Source organism: Cololabis saira, chromosome 11, assembly GCF_033807715.1.
Source record: "Cololabis saira isolate AMF1-May2022 chromosome 11, fColSai1.1, whole genome shotgun sequence".
NCBI lineage: Eukaryota > Metazoa > Chordata > Actinopteri > Beloniformes > Belonidae > Cololabis > Cololabis saira.
Window position 1 is genome coordinate 21274069 of NC_084597.1, and position 12737 is coordinate 21286805.

Genomic DNA, 12737 nt, shown 5'->3' on the forward strand with positions numbered 1-12737 from the left:
TAACACACACACCCAAAGATCAGTTCATAGTTAGCAACACCTGACTGAAATGTAGAAGCAGTAAGGGGGTAATTAGTATTGCCCAAATGAAGTCGCCACATTACACACACATATATATATATAATATATATATATTATATATATATATATATATATATATATATATATATATATATATATATATATATATATATATATATATATATATATATATATATATTGTATTGGTTTAGTTGATAGGGACATAGAGTTTAAACATGATAGAGTTTAAACATAGTTAGATATAGAACCTATAGATAGATAGATAGATAGATAGATAGATAGATAGATAGATAGATAGATAGATTGATAGATTGATACTAAGATTCAAGGAGGTACACTGTCTAATTTTTAGAGAAACGTAATATTACGTGAGTTGTCAGAGATGTCAAGTCTCGAAAAGAAATGAACCCTGCTCGTCTACGGCCTTGAACAGCTGCTGCGAATACGAGATCACGTCGTAATGCCTCTTCCTGAATTCAAACACTGTTTTCCAGCAGAATTTTGCGTAACATGTTGGAAAAACACAACTAATTGATTCACAGAAACCAGATGTGCTTGAACATCAGCCCAGAACTGGAGGTGGGGGGGGTCCTCTCTTTTCCTTCTTTGTTTCAGTCGAGTTCAGGATTGGCGGAGATATTTCCCGTTGCTGTTTTTGCAGAGGACTCGTGTGATTTGAGCCCTTGTTCATGCGTAAAAAGCAGGAATTTGGACGCTTCGCGCGCACAAACCCTGTGAGCCGCTCGCGCTCACGCCGCTGCGGGCTGCGCCGTCTCTGCGGCGGCAGGCGATGAAATAAAAATGGCACGTTCCCTTCAAAATGCGGTGCAAAATTTAAAGAGGTAAAAATAAATAAATAAATAAAAAAAATGGACCCGATAACTTTAACAGCTGGGTAGGAAGGGAGAGAGGGGGGTTGGGGGGGGAAGCATCAGGCAACAGAAGATATTAAAAAACATGCAGAAGGAGACGATCTCAGGGCCTTCCAGAGTCAGGGAAAAGACTTCGGGGAGCTGCAGACAGGAGATGGTATGGCATTTGTACTTCCCCCCAGCCCATTGATTTGTATATGAAAACATAGCGCGTCTGTTCTCCCCCCTTCTGGGCTCTGCTTCTGAGTGATCAGCTGATGAAGAGACTCGCAGCACGCCGCTATGCTGGTCTGTTAATTCTCTCCCCCACAGCTGCAGCCGAGCCCGGTAGCCAGCCTGCAGACTGCAGTCAGGTAAATATCCTCCTCCATGGCTTTCTTTCTTTCCACTCAGGCTCGGGATTCAGCCAGGCTTTTACATTGCACGGGAAGAGAGGGGAAGAGACGGATAAAATGTGTGTGTGCGCGTAAGCGTGTCTATGTGCTCACGTACGTGTATGCGTGTGTGTGTGTCCTAAAGCAGGGGGGGTGGGGGTGGTAGGTGTGTGACGGATGAGAGGGAATCTTTGCCAGATTAGTCAGGGAAGAGGCAGGCTTGTATCACGCGCACGCGGACACCCTTCCACTCACACACACTGTCACAGCAGACAGACCTCAGCTGTGCTCGACATCTTTGAGGATTACCCCTCCATCCCTCCATCCCTCCATCCTCTCCTCCATCCGCCCTGCTCCAGCGGCTGCAGCCCCTCAGCGGGAGCAGCGCGGCTTTCAAAGTCGACCCACGGGGAGCAGGATGTCTCATCCGGCCGCTCTCGTCTCGTCTCCTCTCACGCTCCTCTTGACACGTCTTTTGATTTTAACTCGCGGGCGACGCGGCTGTCTGTTTCACCATTAGTTGCGTTTTTTTTTTTTTTTTTTTTTTTTTTTTTTTGTCTTTTAGCGTTTTTGTTTGTTTAGGCTCGCCATTGTTTTGTTAGGTTTTTTTTTTTTTTTCGGCAACAGTTCTGCTCTGGCGTGCACGTCAAAGCTCGATTTTCATCTCTGTCCTTGAGAAAGCACATCTCCAAAAGTGCATGCTCTGCATCTAATCGCATGATCCGGTGATTGATGCATCAGTGTGCTATTCTGTTTGGTTTTGACTGCACGGCTCCTCTTTCTTTTTCTCTCTTTTCTCCAGCATAATTCTCCAGTTATTGCTGCTGCAAGAGCTTCTTTTTTTCTCTTTTCTTTTTCCTCCAAGCATACTCATATTTCTTGGCCCCTGGTTGCCTTTGTGGAAAATTCAGCGGCTGCTGCAAATTTTTTGAAAAGCAGGAATGCTATGGCGGAAAATGTTTCATTGTTAAAAAAAAAAAAGTAATAATCGTTTATTGCGTTACAGCCGTTTGACTTGACCTTAAAAATAATCCACGTTTCATTGGGCTTTAAGTAAGATCATTGTCATTTTAAGAATCATTTGGCATCAAAGCATCCAGAAAAATGACGAAAAGAATAAGCACAGACGTTTGTTCCCTCTAGTCTGTGGACATTCCAGACTATAATAAATAAATAAATAAGTATTGTTTCATTTGAAAACATACTGTGCAAAAGTCTTAGGTCTCAAATATTCTTATTTGTTTTTCTGTCTTCTAGTTCAGATGCAATTTTAAAATTCAGGAACCTTGCTCTTTTAAACATGAATAGAAATTAATTTTAATTAATATAATTGGAATATCTGTCTTCTAAGGGCTGTTAGATTTTCACTCTAAGAGGTGCCATAAATTATTAGCGTTTAGTCTAAATTCAAACAATGAAGAGGAAGTTACAATGGCTAAGGCAGTATTTTACAGACCTCGTAATCAGACGCAAAGATGCTCACTGATGTGTCTCCAGTCAGTTTCAGATATCTTAGCATGCAAAATACATGGCCAATGAGAGCAATGAATAGGCTAACTTCAGAGCGAGAAGTCACTCCACGATGCAGAAAGAAACTGCAAATATTCAGTGTTCATCTCTCACATTTGACTCACATGTGAGTAGATAACTTTTCCATTATTACAAACCATTACAAAGTTCCTGTTGCTGTAGCACAGACAAGACACGGTGTGCGAAACCATCCCTTTACCCATGTTTGTTATATTTTATTTGATCATTCATAATGAAAGAGGACATGAAGTTAGGCGGTGCGAGAAGAGGATGCAGAGGACAGGGTTAGACAGAGGCAGATGATTCGCTGCGGCAACCTGGAAGGGAACCGTTTCTTCCTTCAGTCCATTTTTAGATCAGGAACCTGAGTTTTGCATGTGGTCATGTGTCGTTTCATGCCTATTTTTTGGCCAAAATTAGTTTAGAGACCAGTTGGGTGACCAAGTGCGAGCTGGAAACCCCCTAAACACTGAAGGCAAGTACACTGGCACCCCACCACCACCTTTAGCCACAAGCAAAACACTTCTGAAGAAAAAAAAGAAGTGCAAAGTGAGGGTCAATGTAAAGTTGGCATTGCTTTCCCACAATGGAGATAACTTTTAGCAAAAGAGAGTGTAATATGATGCAGAGCTAATAACATTGCTAATGTTTACACTAAAGTTATAATGTTAGTTGCTGAAAAATTGCGTCACTGTACTCAATTTCGTCATTTTCTGTTAATACTAAAATGCCTGGTGGAGTGTGTGCCTGTGTGTGTGTGTGTGTGGGGGGGGGGGGGGGGGGGGGGGGGTTAAGGTGTATGTCATCAGTGTCTCACATGCATGACTTTCTAGTGAAATGCTGCCCCCATGTGGATTGGAGAAGTAACTCTACATACTGTGCCTTTAAAAAATAAAAATAATTAAATCAGTTGGTTTCAGGCCAATAAGCAGCAAACTGATTCATTTTTCTACTTCTAATATAATCTGTGTATTTTCTTCTCCTAACTTAATAAAGAAACAAATATATATATATATATATATATATATATATATATATATATATATATATATATATATATATATATATATATATATATATATATATATGTATATATGTATATATGTGTATATATATATATATATATATATATATATATATATATATATATATATATATATATATATATATATATATATATACATAAATAACTCAATGGCGAGTTGGAGTGCTATACCTTTCTGTCTAAAGTGCTTCAGATTTCAGCCTTCAAAAGCGCACTGTATAGTAAGTGTAAGAGCTCTCAAAGTTAAAAGGAAGACTTGGAATTTACGGATAAGAAAACATTTGAGACTCATCCTCCTTTGCCCGTTCCATTATCAATCTTTTTTTTAAGAAGAAGCAGCAATCAAAAGGTCTCACAAAACATGCACACCCTCCCCTTACCCCCCTAGGCTGCACTTGTAAATAAGAAATTTGTTCTTAATTTGCTTGCCTGGTTAAATAAAGGTTAAATTAAAAAAAAATAAATAAACATGCACACACTGTGGGTTTGTCCTTCTGTTTGAGTTTGTCAGAGCTACACACCCACTGCTGCTGTTCCTCTGCAGCCCGAGGCAGAGGAGAACGGTTCCCCCATGGAAGACGACATCAGTCTCAAGAAACGGAAAGGTGATGATCATGGAGGGAAAGAACTACAGGCGGGGCAAGAAACTGGTGAAAAAGTCAAAAGGAAGCGAGGACGCCCTCCTGCTGAGAAACTGCCTCCAAATCCCCCTGAACTCACCAGAATGCTGAACACACTGGTGGACATGGTCATCAATTACAAGGATGGGTAAGACCTGTTAGACGTCCGTGGATCGGTGTCATCACGTTGGAACCACAGTTAGGACCTTGACAAAAACAACAATTACAAATCGTTCTTTTAGCTTTTTAAATCAAGTCATTTAAAATGATACATCAAAGCTTAACGTGCGTTATTAAAAGTAAAGGAGTTCACATCCAAACTGGAAGAATGTTGTAGGGATTACAGCTCTATAATCTGTTTAATATGAGTATTTAACACTGTTAAGAATCATTTGAACCTATGAACCTTCACAAAAGTAGTCTCTACCCATGAGGTGCATTTACTTGCCTTTATCATAACCGCCTTTAAAGCCAAACCAATCAGTTTTGTTTTTAAGTCAAAACATCTGTTGCAATTTCATTTTAAGGAATATTTGATGATTCTTAGGGAGTGTTGTCGAGCTCTTGTGATATCCCGTCCTCACAACTGGCAAAACGTCATCTTATATTCTTATATAGTGTCTCAGTGAGGTACAATGAACCTCGTGGCAGAGATGTCTGAACGACTTGAGAAAGTAACGATGGAAGAGAAAATGAGAGTGATCAAGCAAGCGGCCGAATGTGAGGACATTTTGGACGGTGCCGTAAACCAACAATTGGGGGACACTGGGCTTAAAATGGCTAAAGTTCCTTGTTTGTTGCTTATTTGACATGCAGCTTTTCTGTCACATTACCCGGAAACACCGTAGACCCAGGATCATTGGAAGTCATCGAAGTTCAAGCCAGAGCTTGTTTAAATAAAGATGTCAGAGGCGTGGTCCACAGTTTAAAGGCATCTACAAGTATTCTTCTTCCCATTATAACCTTTCCATTCTGACTCTTGTGATAAACGATCTCTATTTACTCTTTTCTTAAAGAAGAAACGTGTAAGGTTGTAGGTTACAATATCCCCAAATGACCTAGAAACAGCAAGAGAATGAGGACAAATAAGTGCAGTCATGTCGCAGAAATGATGAATGCTGTTTGGCTGCTGAGTTATCTAGATTAGAGCTTTATTAGTCACAGAGCCAGTGTCCCGGCGCAGTGAAATTACTGCCAGTACAACCCATCAAGACAACAGAAAAAAAGGCAAAAAAGATGACAACATATGACATGGGTACAGGGATGCAATTAGCTGAGAAAGGATGACACTGGGATAGAGGGAGGAAAAAAATTCAAAAAGGGCAAAAAACACCTCAGTACAGAAAAGCAACATATTCATGACAAATTTAACAACATCCTAACGAAGACTTGGATGTGTGGAGGGGGGTTCGCAGCACAGGCCATCCAAGTAAGCACCACGGCCTTCATGGCGTGGCTCTCCAACCTGGTAGCTGTGTTAGGAGGGGTGATACGGGGAAGCCAGGGAAGGCGTTGAATAATGAGGAAGTGTATTTATCATTATGTGCCTGTGTGTGTGTGTGCATGTTTGTATGAGTGAAGTCTGTGAACTATGCCTCAGATCTACTCTTCAGCCTTTGTCCTTGATGTTATCAGCCCACTCTGTTCTCATACAGGAGCACAGGTGTCCAAAGGGGAGGGGAGGGCTAGTGGGGGCAGAGCGCTTGTTTTCATTCATCCAGGGAGATTGTGACTAGACCGGCCTGCCAAACTGCTCTGTCAAGGTTAAATTGTAGTGTCAACAATTGCATTTGGGTCAGGCAGACTCCAGTAATTTTCCATCCGTCTTAAGTCTCTCTGGTTCATATAAATGGCGACTACCGAGTTAGTGTGCTAAATAACTACCGGTAGCTTTGGTCCGTCCTGTCTTGTTGTCATTTTCTGCCATGTGTGGCGGTCGCGAGCATCAAAGTGGCCTCAATAGGACATGAGGAGGTTATATGGTTTGTGGGTGTACTTGTTATCAAACTTGTGGGTTACCATTTTAGGATAAACAGATACCGAGAAAACAAAAAGACTGTGGTCAGAATCCAAAAAACAGCAGGTAAGAACACGACTTAAAGAAGTGTAATTATCCCCCGTCCGTTGGAGACAGATCATGGAAGGCACAGAAATATGGTTTAATACAGAACTTGCAACGTTTCTTAGACGTGTATAAATCACGGCTGATTTTTCTTTTGCTGAACGCTTTTGATGGCGGAGTAAGTCACGTTAACATGGCATTAATTCACCTCCCAACGTATTGATCTGGACTACGTCCCGCCTGACCACAGGAGATTGATGCAGCGCTGATTTGACTTGTTTCAGATTTGAAACCGCAAAAAGAAAAAGTGCAACTGAGAAAAGTAACTGCACTCTCAGTGAGAGATTTTGGATTTCTTGGTTCCAGATTCTGTGTTTTGATCCTCAGAGTTTGGATTTTGATCTGCAATACATTTGGTGTTGATTTAAAGCCATAAAAAAATGATGATGAGGGACTGTGTGTTTCCTTGTTTCAGTCTGAATTTAATTTCCTGCTTCGAGTTACACATTGCCCCTTTAACATCATTAGGCTTGAGGTTACTGGTCCTGTGATCATCTACCTTTCTTGTTTCCCACGGTCTGTCATGTGTGACCATCTATGATCCAGCCCATCGGTGCCTGCTGTTTTTGGTTTCCTCTACAGTTCCCACGATCTCTCCCGCTGGGTGGCACAGTGGTTAAAACAAGTGGCCATGTACTGAGACTACAGTCCTCCTGCAGTGGTCGCAGGTTCGAGTCCCAGCCTGCAGCCCTTTGCTGCATGTCATCCCCAATCTCTCTCTCTACCCCCTTCCTGTCTAAACTTTGAATAAAGGCCACTAGAGCCACGAAATCCTTAAAAAAAATAAATAAATAAAAATAATTATTTAAAATGAAACCGAGCCAAGTCCACATTAACATCCAAAAAATCTGACTGTCCACAAGTGAAAACAGGCTTGCCAGAGTGCGGGGACTTTGGTGACAAAACAGCTAGTACCAAAGACAACGAAGTCAGCAGCTCTTGCTGTACCATCTCTGCATTGTTGGGTTGGGATGGTGAACCAGGGAGGAACGCGGTGACTGCATGTTGGTTTACAGCACCAGCTGTCCAAAACAAGTCAACACCTGAACTTTTACCTGCTTCAAGGATGAGATGTAATGACGACACAGAACAAAAGCCTGCGGCAGCTTTAATGAAGCCTGCTGTGCTGTCTGAACTGGATGTAGGTGGCTCCTGTCTGGACTAGAACCATAGCAGGGACGGAATGCAATGATGGAAGCAAACTCCATGTAGAAGATTAAATCATTCCATCTTGATGGCAACTAGACAGCCATCTCACAGCACCGTCCAGGTCCAATGTCAGAATGGATGTGACAAGCTGGCAAACAAGAAAAACTGCACCAGGTTTTCAAACCTTTTGCACGACTTGGCACACTAACTGGTCAGCAAATCCTGCTGTCGTACTAGTCATCCTGTAGGACCCTCTACCTGCCAAAGCCAGGCTGGTGTCTCCCTTCTCTGCTGAAGCTCCGTCCTCCAGATGGAGTAGCCTCACAGAGTCCAGCAGCAATACAGGAACAGAGGTCAGCACCTCTGTTGCTGCCCCCTGTTCTTTTCAGTGTCGTGTTTGAATCAACAGCAGCTAAATAAAGCAGTCAGGAATCTGAGACGCTAGGTACTTGTTTAATCTTCAACTTGTAGAAGACCATAATGCTTTGGGAAAGTACAACCTGGGGATTGAATTTTGTGCCTTCATTGCATCACAGTGAACGCACAACTAGTGAGAGGAGGCTGAATAAAGGGGGGGCACACTTTTCCCTGTTTGGATGTGAGTAGCATCAAATTAAAGCTGAGTTTCTGCAGTTTACACTCATTTTTGCTGTAGAACTTTAACTTCAGCATATGTATGTTTTTTTTATTACAGAAACTAGTATTTATTCAAATAGTTACACCAAATGCATTAATCTCTGTATGTGGAAGAATTTGTTTTTACCACTTTAATCAGGTGGTATAGCATATATACAAACACACACATATATATACACGCACACAAATATACATGCACGCACACACATCCCTATATGTAGAAATACCAAGCAGGATGACCTATAAATGACCCCCAAATACAGTACTTGTACGTAAGTGCTTCTCAATAAAAGGAGATGATGCATAACTCCATATTGTGCTTCCAGGTTGGGACGACAGATTAGTAAAGGCTTTGTGCAGCTTCCTTCTAAGAAGGAGGTACCTGAGTACTACGAGCTCATCCGAAAGCCCGTGGACTTCAGAAGGATCAGGGTACGTGCAACTTAGCGCCTTCAGAACTCTCAGAGTTCAGGGACAAATTGAAGTACATTCAGTTTCACAAAGTATTTAAAACATTTATCTGAAAATCTGAGAGTGGATGTCTTTATCAAGTAATTAATTTGGTTTAAAAGTACTCAGGTATGATGTTGTGGGGGTTGGACAACGAGGAAACGGTGATGTTTCAGCCAACATTTCTTCACCATGTCCCGAGTCTGTTCTGGGGGCTCCTCTTGGTCGGACATGCCTGAACCACCTCCCTCGGAAACCCTCTTTCTAAGGGAGAGCTGAACCATCCTACGGTGAATCAGACCCCAAGACACTTAGGGCCCGATTTACTAAGATCCTAAATAAAGAGTACTAAATTGCGTGTGCACTGAAAAGGTTTGCACGTGCTGTTGTTGTGTGTTTTGCGGGTGATCAACTAAGATTGCGTGCGCAATTGATAACAGGTGCAAACCGCAGTATTTAAATGAGGTGTTGCGTGTCTTACGGTTTGCGCCATGGAGAGTCTGGATGGAAAGCAGGAGAAGCAGGATAGTCGCAAGCACAAAATGAAATTTGACGAGTTGGAGTTAGAGATTGTTGTGCCGTATTCAGCACCCCTGCCGTGAAAAGCACCCCCTCGTCGACATATATTACCCACAGATCTCTTATTCACGAGTAAATGTCAAAAAGGACTAAATGCTCATGTTTAATTTACTACAAATGACAACGTACACACAATGACTAAAAATTATATTCTCATTCCGTGTCACGTTCTGTTTAGCGTCCAGTTTTGTGTTAATGATTCATGTTTAAATGCATTCATGGATTCCACAATAGTCATACTTTCCCACAATCACAGTCACAGATAACAAAAATCGGGTAAATGGTTATTGATGTCATTAATTGATAGCCTGCTTACTGTGTTGTCTTCCATAATATTTGTAAATATATATAATATAAACTCCTAAGTATGTGTTTGTGTGAGTGTGTATGAGGGGGTGCTTTTCACGGCAGGGGTGCTGAATACGGCACAACACCACAATAACAGCAGCCATCGGTGCGTAATGCTGGGCAGATTAGCACCTTCCTTTCGAACGTATTAAATACAGACGCAATCACAATCCCCGCAATTACTTTCGGGCTTGGTAAATCTCATTGCGTGTGGTAAATTCATATATTTGCATTTTCCCCTCCCAGTATTTAGGATTTCTGCCGGGTACGCCCCATATTGATTATTCATCAGGGCAAAAGTACTAAATGAACAGCGTGTGCTATTTTGCTCATTTGAGAGGCGCAGTCCTCTTTGCACGCTGTTAGTAGATCAGCTTGCACATTGGTTTGCGCGTGATGTCAAGTTTGCACACGTTTTTACACACGCAAACCTTTAGTAAATCAGCCCCTTAAAGTCTTCCACTGGAGGCAGCACCTCACCCAAAACTTTGAGACGATAGCAGGCGAGCCTTTAATGAATGGAGAGCTATGTTTTTTGATTTGGAGGTGCCGATTCTCATAAGACTCAGAGTGGCTCTTTGAGAAAATATGTGACTAACAAATTGTTGGAGTGTAAATGGTTTTGTCTCTGGACCGCTGGACCCGCCGGACATGCTACCGATAAGAGTTCCATCCTTCTCACAGATGGGTGGAGCTTTTCCCCACCCACCTGTGTTGTTTATGTTGGGGTGTTGTAGGGTTCGATGTCTTGCCCATAGACTGTATAAAAATAACTGGAGAAAGATGTTGGTTTTATGAGGAGTCTGTTTGAAGCCTTTTTTTCTGACCTCCAGGTGATTCCATATTGCCAAGAGATGGTTCTGGCCAACTCTAGTTTATCCAAAATTTTGGCAACTAGGTTGAACAAACAAGACGGGCAGACCAAACTTTAGTCCTTCTGTTAGCCCTCTCTGGCAGCCTTTGACCAGGGCCATGGACTCCAAAACCAGCATTTGTACCAGGCTGTATGTATTTCTTTCTGCTGTAAGGACATTTTATCATGGAGGCCAATGGAGATCTAGTTGCTTTTGGAGCCGGCCCCTAGTGGCCATTCAAGGAACTGCAAGTATTTCTCGATGTCAGAGCAGCAAGCTTGATACGGCTCATTGGTCCTGCTTATTTGACAGTTTGGCACTTGGTGGTTATTGAGATCAGATCACTGAAAAAAAAACAAGAGCGCTTGGACCGGTTCCAACAATCACAAGTTCTTAAGATTGCACATATTTGGTGTGTTTTGGTACAATAAATAGGTAATACAGTGGCAAGACTTTATATGACTGTATCTCCTGCAGGAAATGGGTTGTTATTCAACGCCATGATTCTGTTGTCCCACCCCTGCAATGGCTTATTTTTCATGCATAAAACTTTTCAAGTGGTTTTTAATGTTTTTCCTCTGTCTTGGATGGATCATTATGAACTGCTTACACATTCAGATTCTTTTTTGTTTAATGATCTTTACTTCACAGGAACGTGTGCGCAATCACAAGTACAGAAGTGTTGGGGACTTGGAAAAGGATATTTTCCTTCTTTGCCACAACGCTCAAACTTATAACCTGGAGGGATCTCAGGTGAACCCTAAATGAATTCTTTCAGCTAAATCATGTTTTAAAGTATCCATTTCAGTGTTGCCTTAAATGGCTCCTGGAGCTCGACGTGGCAGAGAATGAACCTGTGCTCTGATTATCTCTGTGTTTATATGTTTGTTTGTCGCCACTGCAGATCTACGAGGATTCGATTGTCATTAAGTCTGTTTTTGAGAGCGCGAGACAGAGAATTGTCACGAACGAGGAACAGAGAGACACAGTTAGTGCCAGTCACGGTGATAATGGCGGTGGAGATGAGCACCAATTTGTTCCATCAGCAGGTAAGAGCAGCAATTTTCCAAAACTGAAAGCACAAAGAGAGAAATCAGGACAAGTGTTTTGTTTTGTTTTGTTTTGTTTTTTGCCTTAAAACAGTCATCTTCCAGATGAATGTTTGCAAGTAGTTACAGCAGTTATTTCTTGTTTGTAACCAGTGAAACCATCATTACCAGTTCAGATAAAGACAGAACCAAAGGAGGAGAGGAGCAGAAACACCATGGCCAAAAGGCTTCACAGTGATCTAGACAGCGACGAGGACCTGGAGGACAACACCACCAAAGATGAGGGGTGAACTGAATGGGCCTACCTTTTTTGTACTTTTGTCCATGTCTCTACCACATCCCTCTTCATTTATCTCTTTTATACTCAAAAATATTTTTTTTGAAAGTTAAAAAAAGGTAGAAAGGAACATTCAAAGAGAGGCATTTAAAGAACAACGCTTTTCCAAACACATTTTGCTGCACTAAGTGCTGTTCTCTTAATGTGGATGGTCCTTCACAATAATTTTAATTTACGTTTTATCTGCATTAGTTTCAGTGATTGCTTCTGCAGATATATAAAATACCACATTCTCTGACTGTTTTTAAGGAACACACACACACACACACATATATATATATATAAATAAATATATGATTGTATGAAATGCCTTTATAGGTCTGTGGTGCATGATATTTGTCCAGCTCTGCCGGGGAATGACAAACTAGATTTGTTCAGGGTTACAGAGCTGAAGCACACAGGAAAGTGTTTTTAAAGAAATTAGGAGCAAATGAATACTGTAAATCTGTTTAAAATCTCTTCATGAATATTTGATAAAGATCAGAGTGGCAGTATGACGTCACATTACAACAGTGTTGATCATTTCGTCTGTTTCTGATACTCGATGTGATGAGTTTTGCTCGAACCAAGGGTTTTCAAGGCGAACATTTATATCCCTTGTGCTACAGTATATTCACATAATGTACAGTTTGTGTGGAAAAATGGCTCAATTTCTTTTAATTTACTCTCTTTCTTGTTGGGGAGTATTTAAGACATCACTGTTAAGACAATCCCTCAAAACATGTATCAC

The 12737-nt window shown here is 41.4% G+C and overlaps 1 protein-coding gene across 3 annotated transcripts; it reads left to right on the forward strand.

The window, feature by feature from the left end:
- Positions 1 to 713: 713 nt before the first annotated feature.
- Positions 714 to 12737, forward strand: LOC133454621 (probable global transcription activator SNF2L2). 3 transcript variants are annotated; one of them, XM_061733344.1, is made up of 7 exons: positions 714 to 884; positions 1227 to 1267; positions 4408 to 4631; positions 8717 to 8822; positions 11273 to 11374; positions 11526 to 11670; positions 11824 to 12737. In XM_061733344.1, exons 3-7 carry the CDS (start codon positions 4435 to 4437, stop codon positions 11958 to 11960), a joined length of 687 nt encoding a protein of 228 aa, XP_061589328.1. In that variant the 5' UTR covers positions 714 to 884; positions 1227 to 1267; positions 4408 to 4434; the 3' UTR covers positions 11961 to 12737. The 3 variants fall into 3 exon arrangements, with proteins under 3 accessions (XP_061589328.1, XP_061589327.1, XP_061589329.1); XM_061733345.1 differs by lacking the exon at positions 714 to 884 and adding an exon at positions 933 to 1071; XM_061733343.1 differs by lacking the exon at positions 714 to 884 and having other exon boundaries at positions 928 to 1267.

Bases quoted from the DNA above. Each gene is read 5' to 3' on its own strand.
- LOC133454621 (XM_061733343.1), top strand. From the start codon at position 1,172: ATGAAGAGACTCGCAGCACGCCGCTATGCTGGTCTGTTAATTCTCTCC. The intron at 4,632-8,716 runs GTAAGACCTGTT...TTGTGCTTCCAG, and splicing joins GTCATCAATTACAAGGATGG to GTTGGGACGACAGATTAGTA. The intron at 11,375-11,525 runs GTGAACCCTAAA...TCGCCACTGCAG, and splicing joins ATAACCTGGAGGGATCTCAG to ATCTACGAGGATTCGATTGT.